A 15,036-nucleotide genomic window follows, 5' to 3' on the forward strand; every position below is an offset into this window, starting at 1 on the left:
TCCTAGAAGGGCAGAGAATTGAACTTTTCTACAATATTTTGGAAAGAAAAATTAGCAGCCAAGACCCACACAACTAGCATGAATCTAAGTTAGACAATACAGAGCCAACGGCTTCTATATTTGGCACATTTAGGGAGCTACCCACATGTGTGTATGGGGCATTTCTTTTGGACTGATCAGATAAAATGCAGCTCTCGATGCTACTGTGGTCCAGCCCACATATTTCTGGCAAACTCGGATCTTGCCCTGCAACACTCACAGTTACTCCTCCACCCTCATGTTATTCCAGCCCTGGATGCCTTGCGCCTCCTCACACAGAAGTCTGGCAAGGTACATCAGTCTTGATCCCAGTGCACCCTGCTAATCCATTCTTGGCCCCTTACCTTCCAGTTCCCCCGACCTGGATTCATTAGAACTAAATGTGAATCTGGCTCTACTGGCTGGGAGTGCAGACTGCTAGGAAAGGAGCTGTCCCCAATGCTCAAGTTCTCTACTCTTGTTTTCCCTCTGATTTGCCCCTTTCTGTTGCTATTTCATATTGTGCCCACCACTGTATCATATTTCCCCCTGTGCTACCAGACACACACATGCATGTTTGCACGTGACTCCAGCAACTAGGGAAAGATCTTAAGTGCCACCTGCTGTCAGCAGATCTAATTGGACAGAAACTTTGCTTCCAGCAATTCCTACATCCCACTGTCCTCCTTCCTCCAGCTAGCTGCATATTGCCTCTGCTCTCTTTCCCTTCCCTAACCTCCTACCATACAAACACCCCCACGCTTAGCCTTCAAAACATTACTAAATAACAACCTCTGCATCCCACAGTCCTTCCCGCTGTTTATCAGCAGCAGTCTGTTCTGTCTAACCTTGCATTTGTAAAATCTTCAGTATACAACTGCGAAGATAAAGTCTGTACAATACTTGGCATGCTCTGGGTGTTATGTAAAAATAAGAAATATGTAGGCTACCTCTTACATAACATTTTGCATCAGTGCTTTACAAAGCAGGTCGGAATCACATCCCTGTTTTATAGATGGGAAAACTGAGAAACTGAAAGGTGAATTGACATAGCCAACCTGGGACTAGAACTCAGGCCTCCTGAGGGCTAGTCTAGTGTTCTCTCCACTAGACAATACTCTCTCATATAAATAAGTCTCCTAGTAAGTTGGCAGGTTCATATCTACCTTTGCTAAGGTACCAGCATCAAGATTTCATTTTCTAATTTATGGTGCTACAATCTTCCCTCTATAACAATGGCGCTCTGATTTCTGGAGTCATCCAGAAGCGTGTGTGGGAAAATGAGGAAGCTTTATGAGAGCACTACATCAATACCAGACCTTCTCTCTGAGGATCAGGAGTTACATTTAAATGTAAAGTCCCAAGCTGTGTGACTAGATGGAACAGAGGATTATGAGTAGGATAAAGAGTTATTCACTTTCAGGTTACCAGCTCCAGACAAGCTGAGGCCACTGGAAGTGAACAGGAAGACTTGTTTCCTAGCAGGCAAGTCTCTGCATTATAGATAAAACTATTCAAGCCCTCACCTCAATTACAGCAGAAAGTCCAAGAACTTCAAGGAGTCAAGGAGACTAAAATCCCTGTGCTCTTGCTTAGGAAGGGCTCTTATCAGAGGTCCAAGGCACATACCCAGGGAGCAACTTGTATGCTACTGTGTCTCTCCTGTTCTGAAGGTTTTAGTCTCTAGAGTTATCACACCAACACCTTCCTTTCGCCAGCACTAAAATGTACTCTAAAGAAAATACAGCAATCCACGCAGGTGACAGTAGCTATAAGTTATTTATTCTGCAAAACAGAGGTATAGTCTATGGAGTTAAACATTGGTATCACAGCGTAGTATTTCTGCATTTCAATATATAAATGACTGCATATATATACATATCATGTACAGCCGCTCTTCAGACATCTGCTCTTGCCTTCACCATAAGAGCCCTCACTATTGTCTTTGCCCATAATACTGGTCGTGAGGGATAAATTTGTCCCCACTCCCATATTCATGGAGTTTCCAGAGATGTAGGTGCAAAGCAAAGGTGACACAGGTTGTTGGGACAGCTGCACCAGCACCCAATCCCAGTGTTCATAGGTTACACCTCATGACTGAACACGGTCACTATCTGGAGTCATTTCAATCTCACCTCAGTCTTCATTGCTCCTCAGGGCAAGCTCCTGGGTGCTAGCAAGGCACTCTCTTCTTTCTATATCAGGACACTGTCATTAATCCCTGCTCACCATGGTCCATGTTCCAAAGCCGGTAGAACTCTGCAAAGTCCACATAGGGCTCAACACGTCCATCCTCATCTGGCTGGAGCGAGTGGGAGGGACGGGAGCGGAAGAGGCCTCCATCTGAACTCGAGCTGCTGCTCTGGGTATGGGTGTTGGTGGACTGGAGAGTCATTGTTGGGCTCTGACTGCAGAAAAGGACAGGGAGAGAACACAGACACGTTCACTTTAATCAGTCTATGCCTGTGCATATCAAATACCAATGCCACTTAACCAGATCAAATCATCCCTCCCTGCGGCCAGACACACGTAGCTGTGGTCCTTCATGCCTCCAGGGACATTATGGAGACGTTCAGATCCACTCTGATATTCACAGGTGATAAAAGAGCTGCCTCATCTTGACAGGCCTGATGCACAGGGCATCTGAGGGTGTGGAGGACAGCGTAAGAGAAAACTGGAGATGGGGGAAGGGGAATCAGACTTTCCTCCTGCTACCCATATTTTAGCCCCTACAGCAGAGTCTGGCAGCAAAAAATGCTTTTCACCATGGATGTGGCAGCTCCACTGTTCCCAGAACAACTGGAAAGTGGGAACCAAAAACTACTGGCACAGCAGAAGGTGTACACCCCTCTCTGTAGCAAAAGTGGTGCTGAAATCAAATCCACCCATGATCCTGCAAAGTGGAGACACACCCCTCCTAAAAATATGATGTACATTCAACCCTTACTTTCTTTTCTCCTGTGTGCATTCCAATATTCCCTCTAATATTTTCCAACTATGCCCAGAATACATTTTTATGTGCACAGAAGCATATGTGAATGTGCACCACCAGTAGAAACAAAAACCCAGCTGTGGACTTTCTGTTAGTCATCTTGGTAACATCTGAATCTCTCGAGTGGTCACACAAGTGCCTGCTTACAGGGGACACTGGTGCAATCCAGTGACCAGCCAGACGAACTGTACTGCTCCAGCCTCTCCTCCACCTGCCAGTCAGGTAACCTGCACAGCCTCAGCACCTCCACTGGCTAGCTGGTCAGTCAACTAGATCAGTGGTGCTCAACCTTTTTTAATTTGCAACCCCCAGGGAAAATTTTGGTCGAGGGGGAAGAAAAAAAAAGCCACTGGGAACGTATTGTTACGGACCCTTTAATTTAAAGCGCCAGTCTACTCCCCTCACCCCTGTCGGGTTGTGCATCGCTGAACTAGCTGACTCTCACAACAGAGACCTGCTGTGGGACTGGGATCTGGTGGATTTCTCTGCCATAACAGCAGGAACAGGTAAAATGCACTTTGTTGCAGGTGGAATTAGGTGGGCAAAAAGCCATACTCTGGTAATTTGCAGGAAAGCACTAAATCTCCCATCAGTTTGACAAACAGAATTTCACCACTGAAAAGCACGTTTTTTTTCTTTTAAATATATGTTTAAATACTTACATTTAAGAGCAAGAGAGAGAGAAGATCTGCTGTCTATTATAATAACAATAAAAGTATTTTTAGGTGGTTTAACCAAAATGTATTTAATATTTTAGTAGTAAATATTGTAGACTCATAGAACTGGAAGGGACCTAAAGAGTCCAAACCCATGCCCTCACAGCAGGACTGAGCACATTAGATCATCCCTGATAGAGGTCTATCCAACGTGCTCTTAAATATCTCCAGTGATGGAGATTCCACAACCTCCCTAGGCAATTTATTCCAGTGTTTAACCACCATGACAGTTAGGAAGTTTTTCCTAATGTTCAACCTAAACCACCTGTGCTGCAGTTTAAGCCCATTGCTTCTTGTCCTATCATCAGAGGCCAAGGAGAACAATTTTTCTCCCTCCTCTTTGTAACACCCTTTTAGATATTTGAAAACAGCTATCATGTCCCATCCCAGTCTTCTCTTTTCTAAACAAGCCCAATTCTTTCAGACTTCCCTCACAGGTCGTGCTTTCTAGACCTTTAATCATTTTTGTTATTCTTCTTTGGACCTTCTCCAATTTCTCCACATCTTTCTTGAAATTTGATGCCCAGAACTAGACACTATACTCCAACTGATGCCTAATCAGCACAGTGTAGAGCAGAAGAATGACTGCTTGTGTCTTGTTCACAACATTCCTGTTAATGCATCCCTGGATCTTTTTTTTTTTTTTTTTTTTTTTTTTTTTGCAAGTGTCACACTGTTAACTCATATTTAGCTTGTGATCCATTATAACCCCTAGATCTCTTTCTGCAGTACTCTTCCTAGGCAGCTGCTTCCCATTCTGTATGTGTGAAACTGATTGTTCCTTCCTGAGTGGAGTACTTTGCATTTGTCTTTATTAAACTTCATCCTATTAACCTCAGACCATTTCTCCAGTTTGTCCAGATCATTTTTGAATTATGACCCTATTCTCCAAAGCACTCCAAAGCCCTCCCAGATTGGTGTCATCCACAAACTTAATAAGCGTACCTTCTATGCCAATATCTAAATCATTGGTAAAGATATTGAACAGAACCGGTCCCAAAACAGACCCCTGCAGATCTTCACTTGTTATGCCCTTCCATCATGACTGCAAACCATGAATAACTGTCTGGATTACTGTTCTCAGAGAGAAGTTATGAACCTACCTTACAGTAGCCACATCTAGGTTGTATTTCCCTAGTTTATTGATAAGGTCATGCGAGACCATATCAAATGCTTTTCTGAAGTCTAGGTATACCACATCCACCGCTTCTTTCTTAGCCACAAGAAAGCTATCAGATTGGTTTGACATGATTTGTTCTTTACAAATTCATGCTGGCTGTTACCTATCACTTATCTTTCAGGTGTTTGCAGACTAATTCCTTAATTACTTGTTCCATTATCTCCCCAGGCACAGAAGTTAAACTGACTGGTCTGTGGTTTCCTGGGTTGTTCTTATTTCCCTTTTATAGCTGGGCACTATATTTGACATTTTGGACTATCTTCTAACTTCCATGATTTTTCAAAGATGATAGCTAACGGCTCAGATATCTCGAGCATTGTAGGAGTACCTGAGTTAAAAAAAAACAAAACAAAACAAAGCAAAACACACACACACACACCCCAATTATTTTATGGTTTTGTTATGCAGTATGGGGGAATATGTCTCTCCTGTGGGATTTGCAGGATCTAAGGTGCTCATGGGATAAAAATACAGGAAACAATGCAAGAGCAGGTATTGCAGGGATGGATGAGAGTGGGATTAAAAAAATAGTCTCAGGCAGGGCTCTACTGCATTGCCCTTTCTAAGCACAGACTCCCCTAACACTGGCTGGGTGAGAACTACTAGATCATCGAGTTCACCAAGGTTTCCTATTCCACCACCAACCAAATCACAATGAGTGAGAAGCAGGGAAGGACAATTCGTACTGAAACAGCACACAAAATTTACTTAGTGAGTGTGGGCGTGGCTTCATCCAGGGTGGAGCTGCTATGGGCACCGTTGACCATCTGGCCTTGGGAAGGCATGACAAGGGACAGCGTTACACTGGTCTTGCTTGTGCTCTGGGCACTGGAGTATGGCACGGAGACAGGATAGATGCGGCCTCCTGAGAAAAGCGTAAAAAGGAACATAACAGCTGATATGGGATGAGGAAAAGTACATGGAAACCCCAGTATTTGTTGTTCCTCACAACTGCCAGAGAGGCATCCTGGCCTGCTGAGATCCTGTATGTCCCCAGCTGCTCTCTCCAGTACCCTCCAGCCGCTCTCTATCATACTATACCTTCCACTCCTGGTATTGAAGTGACAATTCCCTTAGAGTGGAAGGGAACAAAACCTGCACTGAAGGCTTCTCCCCCTGGCATCAGGTCAGTGTTAGCAAGACAGAGAGGTACTAATCTCCATTCCACCCACCCTCTTTTTCCTGTTCTTCCCCTCCCATACCTTGTGTTGGGGTCAGCATGGGCTGGCTCATCTCGCCCAGCGGGTACCCAAAGTTCCTCACCAGCAGCGTCATGTCCTCATGCCGGGGGCAAAACTTGGATCGTTCCCCACCACTAGCAAAGGTGTCACAGTGGATCCGCTTAACCCGGTCCACCACAGCCTGCGCCACTGCATCCAGCAATGTTTGCTTAGCAAACTCTGTGGCAATCATGGCTGCAATCTCCTGAGCGTGGAGAGAGAGGAAAAAGTACTTTAGGAGACAGTTCTGGGGGAACCCGGACTCAGTTTTCCACTATAAACCGGTCTTATGGTAACTACCCAGTCAGACACTACGAGAGGCCTAAGCGTCTCACCCAAATTTGGCCTTTGTGCTATGGAACCATCCCACTACCCCATTAGACCACTGCATGTCAAGGGAAGGAAGGCAGCCTGGCAGAAGTACTCTACCACAACAGCTCCCTTCCTTCCAAGTCCCTACAGATTGGACTGGTGCACCCCACAATACTGGCACTAACAGGACATCAGGGCACAGCAGCTTGCAGAAGTGGAGCTGGCACTGATGAGGTGATTGAACATCTTTGGGAATGCCTCCGCCTGGAAGCTCTCACCTGATTGGCCTGTCCGGGCCCATGAGCTGCCTCCAGAGCTTTGTAGAGCCCTTCTGACATGAGTACCAGGAAGCCAATCACTCCATCCAACAGCTGTCCTCCATGGATTTCAGGCTCTGCTATGATGGGCTTAGATTTAGCAGCACTATATAGAGAAAGCTGATTTAGTAGTTAATAGAGTGATGCAGGGAGGTAGAAGGAGAAACCTGCCTTCAGGAGGAAGCAGGGCTGGGAAGAGAGCAAGACCAGAAAGTTGAACTTCTAACCTGAGCAGTTCGATATCAGTGTAGCCATATTTCACCTTGTAATCCCCAATGCGCCGGGTGCTCTCTTGCCCACAGATGGTTCCAACTTGCTTTATTTTCCCTGCATCCAAACCTGACAGATAAAGAAAAGTGCTCATTGATTTTTCAATACACTTGCTGAATTTCCTGCACTTGTATCCTGGGGAAGGAGAAAGGGACCCGCTCTAGCTCCAGCTCCAGATATTGCAGGAGCATGGGCACCACAAGCCCACTGTGACCGCCTCGGGGGTGCAATCACCCCCTCCTGGGGCAGAGCAGCCGCCCGCCACATGGCCCTGTCCTGAAGCAACTGAACAGCCACTAAGCAGCTCTGCTCAGGAGGTGGGCGGGAGGCAAATTCTTGGTGTGCCCCGTGTACTTTAGAGGAAACGCTGCTGACAGCCCTTGAGATAAAATCCTCTCTATCCCCAGAACAAGTATAGCACAAGCAGCAGCAGCAGCAGCGCAAGCTCCTCCTGCATCTTATACCTCATTAATGTGCGTCAACCTAGCCCTGGAAGGACCTGCTCTGTGGTGAAAAAGGAGCTCGGTCACCATGGCTCGCTCATTCATTCACTCCTTGGAGCCTCCACTTGACTGCTAGCAAAAGGCACCAACAGTGTCAAATGAGAAGGGGGGTTGTGAGGCAGACACCAGTGTCAACTGGAACTGGACCTAGACCTCACCACTCTTTCATTATCTGCATCATCATGCAGAGGGTTGCCTATCTCTGGACCCACTCAGCACAGCTCCCCTCTTCCTCAAGCTCATCACTTACCCAGCTGGGAGAAGCGGAAGAGTTCATCCTCATTCTCTGTCGTATGGTCCACATTCAACTGGGTCACCTGCAACCCGTCCACCGTAGATTTGCACAGCAGTGCCCGGTTTGTACCTGTGGCGGCAGAAGCATGTGAGAGAAAGCAGAGAAAAGAGGGAGAAAATCCACAGGGATGATACAGGAGAAAAGGAGAGCTAGAAAGAAAAAGAAGGGAGGGAATGAAGAGCACGCATACCTTCACTGCAATCTCCTAAAAGTAGTCCTTCAATAGCATACAGAGCAATCTGGACCAACCCTTAATCCAGTCCTCAATCAGTGCTTGCAAAACACAGAAGGTTCCCTTCTTCTCTAGGGAACTTCTGCTCTACTGTACTCAGCCCCTTTACCAGATGTCTTTGGTCACAAACATTAGATTGCATCTCTCCAAAGATTGGCTAGAGCCAGCAACCAATTTTTGGACCATTTTCATTTCAGTGCTGCCCCCAATTAACTTGAATGCATTTCTCTCAATTGTTCCCCATTCTTAGGTTTCTCTTCATGCAGCTAGCGTGGCAGCCACCTTTAGAAGCATCCAGATCAAGAGGGTGAAGAAAAGGCACACACCTACATTGGCGATGTAGAGCTTGTTGTTGAGTATGACAGCCACAATTGCCATGGCTCCTCCAGAGATCTCCCGCTCTAAGGCCTTCAATCTCTCCAGGATCTTCTGGAACTGGGATGGCAGCTGGTGGTGGGGTACTCCCTAAAACACAGGGTAAAGTGGGAGCTTAAACATACAAGGCACAGAAATCACAACTGGACAATGCAAGCTCCTCAGGGCAGGGACCATCTTTAATTTTGTGTCTTGAGCAGAGTTTAGCACAGACAAACAGCAGCCCCAAATCTGACAGATCTTGGAGATAGGTGTCCTGTTTCTTTGCAGAACTGACCTTGCATAGGCACAGAGGCCATGCCCACTTCTCTGACTGCACGCGTCAGCTTTGTCTTAGAAGGAATTCCACTATAACGGTGAGCAAGGAGTTTAGTCTCCATGACCCATTCAGTTCTTGGCCTCTCTGCTGATTAATAGTAAGGAATCCAAGTAGTGCCAATGGTGACGGTAGGCTTATGTAATGTGAGAACAATGAGGACTGGATTGAGATCCCTAAATCACCTCACACAAGCCAACACGAATAACAATTTTCTGTTACAGCCTTCCATGGGCCAGACCAAGGCCAGTGACCTAGAAGCAAGAGGAATCAAATCCCATCCAGCAATTTGGAGGGGGCAGGAGTGCATCCCTTCACTAAATTCCGATTACCTCAGGCAGCTGGGACTGAAGACTGGCCTTCTCTGCCAAGGCATCATCAATGGACTCCAGGAAACTTCTTTCTACTACATCGAAAGCCTACCAAGGGACAGGAAATATTAGCAGGAAACAAGTTAGCAGCAGCTGTTTTGCAAACACAACAATCTCATGTGTGTTTACCTTCTATCCTAACAAAAATGTACACTACTCAACAACTTTACAAACTAATTTATACACTTGTATATACACAAGGATTGTGAAACCCATCAGTGAAGTGAAATCACTCTGAAATGGAATGGTGAAACTGAGTAACAACATGTAGGAATATTATACAACAATTAAAGGCAGGAAATGAAGAAACAAACTCACAGGGAGACTAAAGAGATCTACGGATGCTTTAGGAAATGGTTTCACAATCCCATTTACCCACATCCTAAATGTCTTCCCTTTATTCACTATCATAATCAAAAAAGGTCAGTGGACATCAGGTTCTCAATAATTAATATTAACAACCAGGGGGAAGGAATGCAAGCCAAAACAGGGAAAGAAGTTAAAGAATATTTAGATAAATTACATGTATTCAAGTTGGCAGGGCCTGATTAAATTCTTCCTAGGGTACTTAAGGAACTAACTAAGCAATCTCAGAAGCATTAGCAATTATTTTCAAGAACTCACAGAGGAGGGATGAAGTCCCAGAGGACTGCAGAACAGCAGAGTATCTATCTTTAAAAAGGGGAGTGAAGTGGATCCAGGGAATTATAAACCAATTATCCTAACTTCAATACCTGGAAAGACACTGGAACAAATTATTAAATAATCAACTTGTAACCACCTAGAGGCTAACAGGGTTAAAAAGAATAGCCAGAATAGATTTGTCAAGAACAAATCATCCCAAACTAACCTAATTTCCTTCTTTGACAGGATTACTGGCGTAACTGGTGGGGAAGATGTCACAAATCTTGATTTTAGAAAGGCTTTTGATAGAAACCCACCTAACATTCTTATAACTAAGAAAAACGCAGTCTAGATGAAATCACCATTAGGTGGGTATCTAACTGGTTGAAAAACTGTACTCAAAGAGTAGTTATTACTTGTTTGCTATCAAACTGGAATAAGTCTGGTACTAATCAATATTTTCAATGACGTCTTGGATAATGGAGTGGAGAGTTTGCTTGTAAAATTTGTGGATGACACCAAGCTTGAACGGGTTGCAAGCACACAGGAGGACAAAAAGAGAATTCAAAATGACCTTGACAAATTAGAGAATTGGTCTGAAATCAACATGATGAAATTCAATAAAGATAAATGCAAAGTACTTCACTTAGGAAGGAAAAATCAGATGCACAACTACAAAATGGAGAATAACTGGCTAGGTTAACTGCTGAAAAGGGTCAGATTACAGTGGATCACAAACTGAATGAGCCAATGTCATGCATTTGCAAAATAAAGGTAGTATTATTCTGAGGTAAATTAACAGGAATGTTGTATGTGAGACATGGGAGGTAAGTAACTATCCGACTCGGCATTCCTGGGGCCTCAGCTGGGATCCAGTTCTAGGAACTACATTTTAAGAAAGGTGAGGATGAACTGGAAAAAGTCCAGAAAGCAAGAAAAATTATAAAAGGTTTAGAAAAATTTGACTTATGAGGATTTTTTTTTCTAAAAACTGGGCCCATTTAGTCTTAAAACGACTGAGGAAGGAATCTGAGATCAGTCTTCAAATATGAGAAGGGCTGTTTCAAAAAGGGTGGTGACCAACTGTTCTTCATGTCAACAGAAGGCAGGATAAGAAGTAACGGGGCTTAATTCATATCTATGGAGATTCAGATTAGACATTAGAAAAGACTTTCAAACTAAAAAGGTAGTTTCACTGTGGAATCTATTTCCAAGAGAAATTGTAGAATTCTCATTGTTGGAGATTTTTAAGAACAGGATAGACAAAACTGTCAGGAATGGTCTAGATTTATTTGTTCGTCCCTCAGACCAAAGGGCTGGATTTGATGATCACTTGAGGTCTCTTCCATCTCTACCACCACCTTGTTTCTTCTTACAATCCCCTTCTCATGCTGACCTATTCATATGTCCAAGAAAAACAGAATACAGCTTCCTGCAGAGTTGTCAACACTGAACTAATGGAAGTGCAATGACAAAAGAAAGCTAGGTGAAAGTGAAATGAATACTATTGTCTTGAGAATGTGGAAGAGGCAAGACACAATCTTCTCCTCACTTTTCAGGGCCACATCACTATTTACCCTAAGGCAAAAAAGGGAGTGCAATGTAGATGCAGGGGGAGGCACGATGTCTCCAAACTCAAAATTCCATTACCTGCAGAAGCACCCGGCGCACATCAGCATCACCGTGATCTGCATTTAGCTGGCCCAGCAGCAGCTCTGCGGAGAGCCTCTGGCCCACAAAGTTGGTGACTCGGTTACCATCATAGCCATTGAAGACCCCATAGAGGTAGCAGTTGTTCTCACTCCTGTCAGAGAGGGTGAGGATGAAGGGGTTAATGCTGTGTGTGTGGCACAACAAGAGGGATGGATAGCACCACCAGTGAAACCTCTCCTAACAAGCCTTGTACCCTCCAATTCTACCCACATTTCTGACGCCTATTATAAAAAGCCACACACAACTTCTGTCCTCTCTCTCCGTCTGTGAGTTGCTGGCACCACCTGCAGCTCACTTACCTGAATTTCAGCCAGTTATCCTCCAATGGGTGGCCTTCTGTACTCTTACCATCTGCACCATAGGAACGGTTTGGAGCTGAGCCCACTCCAGAGAGCTGGCAAAGTGGCAAATCATCTGTCCAGCTTGGCTGCTGCTCCTTGGTGAACAAAAACAGCGAAGTGCCCATGTACAATCCCAACCAGTTCAGAACTAGGGATGAAAAAAATCACTACAAAATGTAACTGTGTAGCCGCTAAATCTCCTAGTAGTTACATGAGCTGCCGGCTCTGCAGTAAAAAAAAGCTTTATACTGCAGAGTCGGCTCCCCAGGAGTGGGGTCAGCATGCACCAGCTCCTGGCCCCATGCCTGAAGGAACCAGCTTCACTGAGAGCTCAGAGTCCGCAGTGTGGGCCTCTTTGGCTCCACTCATACAACTACAGCACTCACACCCCCTCCCTTTGACCCTCACACAGGCATCCAGCCAGGTGTGTAACCCCCTTCACCCACCCCCTCCCTGTGCCTCTCAGACAACCCCTTCCTCCATGCCTTTCCTGTGCTCTCTCCACACGTATAGGCTCCCCGCCCCTACCCCCCATAGAAACCCCTACCCCACCCCACCCGTGCCCCCCATAGAAACCCCTACCCCACCCCACCCGTGCCCCCCATAGAAACCCCTACCCCACCCCACCCGTGCCCCCCATAGAAACCCCTACCCCGCCCCCTGCTCCCCACAGACACCCCTACCCCGCTCCCTGACCCCCCATAGAAGCCCCTACCCACCCCACCCGTGCCCCTCACAGAAACCCCTACCCCGCCCCCCAGACACCCCTACCCCGCCCCCCGCCCCCCACAGACACCCCTACCCCGCCCCCTGCCCCCCACAGACACCCCTACCCCTACCCGCCCGTTGCCCGCGCCCAGCAGGGAGCCCCCAGAGACACGCGGGGGGGGGGGGGTCTCACTCACGATCTGCAGCAGGCTCCTCCTCTGCGCCGCCATCGCTCTGCCGCTCCCCGCCCCGCGCGCAGCCAGGAGCCGAGAGCGGCGGCCGGGCCGAGCCGGCGGGTGCGGGGAGCGCGCAGCGCCGCCTGGCGGCCCGTGGGGGCGTTTCCCCGCCGCGCGGGACCCGGGGCGGGGCGGGTCTGGCTGGCGCCCTGGGCGCGGGCTGCCCAGTCCCTGGGTTGCTCATTCTCCCGGCCGGCCGGGAGAGTTGGTAACTCTGCTCCGCCCCTTGCCTGCTGGCCCCAGCCCCCGCCGCCAGATCCCGGCCCGTCTTCAGCGCCCCCCGCCCCCCGCCGCCTGCTGCCAGGCCCGTACTGCCGCCCCCCGCTAGCTCTGCTCCAGCCACGGTCTCGCCTGTGCTATCACAGGGGGCAGCAGCGGTGAGGCCCGACCACAAGCCTGCTTGGCCCTGGGCACTAGGCTGGGGGCCCACCTGACCCACGGCTGAGGCTGTGACGCCCGGCTTTGGGCGCTAGCTCCAGCTGAGCTGGTATGTGCCCGGTCCCAGCTACCCTTGCCAGCAGCACCCTCCCACCCATCGCTACAGCGGGTTGCTCATCATCCTCCCCTCCTCACACTTCAAACTAGGGATGTGAAATGTCGAGTAACTGACTCATCAAATAGAAGATTAGTTGATCGAAATGCCCTGGGGGTTGTTGCTGTACTTGAAAGGCAAAAGTGCCCTGTGGAACCCAGCAGCAGCTGAGGACGCCCCTGCTGACCCCAGGCTCCATGCCACCTTGCTGCTTTGAAACGCCACAGGGAATCCCCAGCTGATCCTGGGCTCCATGTGGTGCTGCCTCTTTAAAACATGCAGTGGGAGTGGGGGCACAAATTTTGCCTTTCCCCTGGGCACATAACACCCTCAATACGCCACTGTGGGACAGTGGAGGGCATGGCAGCACCAGCAAGGGTGTGTGGTCCAAACACACAGGTGGCTGTTAGCATCCACCATAAGCAGCCGCTGGGGTGGCTCTGATTTACACCGGAGGTTCAGTTGGCTCCAGGTCAGTTCAGAACTCAGGAGCCACAAAGCTACTTATGCACAGCCTCTTCCTGTACTACTGGGATGGGGCAGCTCAGAATTTGGATCATAATTGCTGAAGTCGTTGGGGTTACTCATGAGTCTCTTATAACTAAAATCTTAATCTGGCCCTTAGTCAAAGCTAATGCTATCGAAGGAACCCCGTGACTGAATTTAGAGAGAGATATCATAGTTTAAAAAAGTATATTATGATATAAATGCACACATTACAGATAGTTGGTTTTTGTCTTTCTCAAGAATTTGCCTGCAAATTTCTAGGTGAAGGGAGCCTGTTTCAGGAATGGTATGTTTTGTATAACATCTTCATGGGAGCAGGAGGGGAGATGTAAGAATAATCCCATCACTGAAATAAGAATCTGCTGAAGAGCTCTCCTCTTGTGTGACTGACACATTTTTGATGTGGATGAGGGATAGCAGAACGGATGCCATAGTATTGAAGATGTCTGAGAGCAGCACATTTCTCTGTTTGAATCAGTACCTGGGGGGCATAAAAGTGATCAAATGTGAAATTTTGCTCTTAGAATCCTAGAATCCTAGAATACTACAACTGGCAGGGACCTTGGGAGGTCACTGAGTCCAGTCCCCTGCCCTCACGGCAGGACCAAGCACTGTCTATCCAACCTATTAAATATCTCCAGTGATGGGGATTTCACAGCCTCCCTAGGCAATTTATTCCAGTGTTTAACCATCCTGACAGTTTTTCCCAATGTCCAACCTAAACCTCTCTTGCTGCAATTTAAGCCTATTGTTTCTTGTCCTATCATCAGGGGTCAAGGAGAACAATTTTTCACCTTCCTCCTTGTAACACCCTTTTCTGTACTTGAAAACCACTATCATGTCTCCTCCTGGTCTTCTCTTTTCTAAACTAAACAAACCCAGTTCTTTCAGTCTTCCCTCATAAAACATTTTCTAGTACAGTGATAACGACATAAACATTCATGACGTTTATGTTGTGTGATGAGTGATAAGGCTGGATTAAAGTATCACATTATACAGAGACAAGGTGGGCCAGATTACATCTACTACCGGCTCAGCTGAGAGAGAGATATGTGCTTGATCTTATGCAGAGCTCTTCTTCAGGTTCGACGTTAACTCGCAAGCTTGGCTCTGTCACCCACAGAAGTTGGACTAATACAAAATATTATCTTGAGATTGACATGGCTGCAGCAACACTGCAAGCAATCTAATAGCTCCAGACTGGCTAATCTGTAATCATAAGTAACATCTATTGTGGGGAGGGGGGAGATTTTTCTTC

At 47.0% G+C, this 15,036-nt stretch overlaps 2 protein-coding genes across 3 annotated transcripts in view; both read right to left on the bottom strand.

Annotated features, from left to right (window-relative positions):
* Positions 1-1,778: 1,778 nt before the first annotated feature.
* Positions 1,779-13,058, bottom strand: TAB1 (TGF-beta activated kinase 1 (MAP3K7) binding protein 1). Of its 2 annotated transcripts, none has more exons than XM_075936564.1 (11): positions 12,701-13,058; positions 11,754-11,943; positions 11,392-11,545; positions 9,079-9,165; positions 8,382-8,520; positions 7,779-7,892; positions 6,983-7,094; positions 6,717-6,861; positions 6,109-6,331; positions 5,615-5,771; positions 1,779-2,426 (listed from the first exon to the last, which is right to left on the bottom strand). In XM_075936564.1, exons 1-11 carry the CDS (start codon positions 12,921-12,923, stop codon positions 2,219-2,221), a joined length of 1,752 nt encoding a protein of 583 aa, XP_075792679.1. In that variant the 5' UTR covers positions 12,924-13,058; the 3' UTR covers positions 1,779-2,218. The 2 variants fall into 2 exon arrangements, with proteins under 2 accessions (XP_075792679.1, XP_075792685.1); XM_075936570.1 differs by having other exon boundaries at positions 11,754-11,890; positions 12,701-12,855.
* A 913-nt stretch (positions 13,059-13,971) lies between these two features.
* SYNGR1 (synaptogyrin 1) overlaps positions 13,972-15,036 on the bottom strand; it is a 39,696-nt gene continuing 38,631 nt past the window's right edge. Inside the window, exon 4 of the mRNA XM_075936654.1 lies at positions 13,972-14,259. Coding sequence (XP_075792769.1) covers positions 14,122-14,259 — 138 coding nt within the window. The 3' untranslated portion in view covers positions 13,972-14,121. The remainder of the gene's footprint in view (positions 14,260-15,036) is intronic.

Source organism: Pelodiscus sinensis, chromosome 1 (genome assembly GCF_049634645.1).
Source record: "Pelodiscus sinensis isolate JC-2024 chromosome 1, ASM4963464v1, whole genome shotgun sequence".
Taxonomy (NCBI): domain Eukaryota; kingdom Metazoa; phylum Chordata; order Testudines; family Trionychidae; genus Pelodiscus; species Pelodiscus sinensis.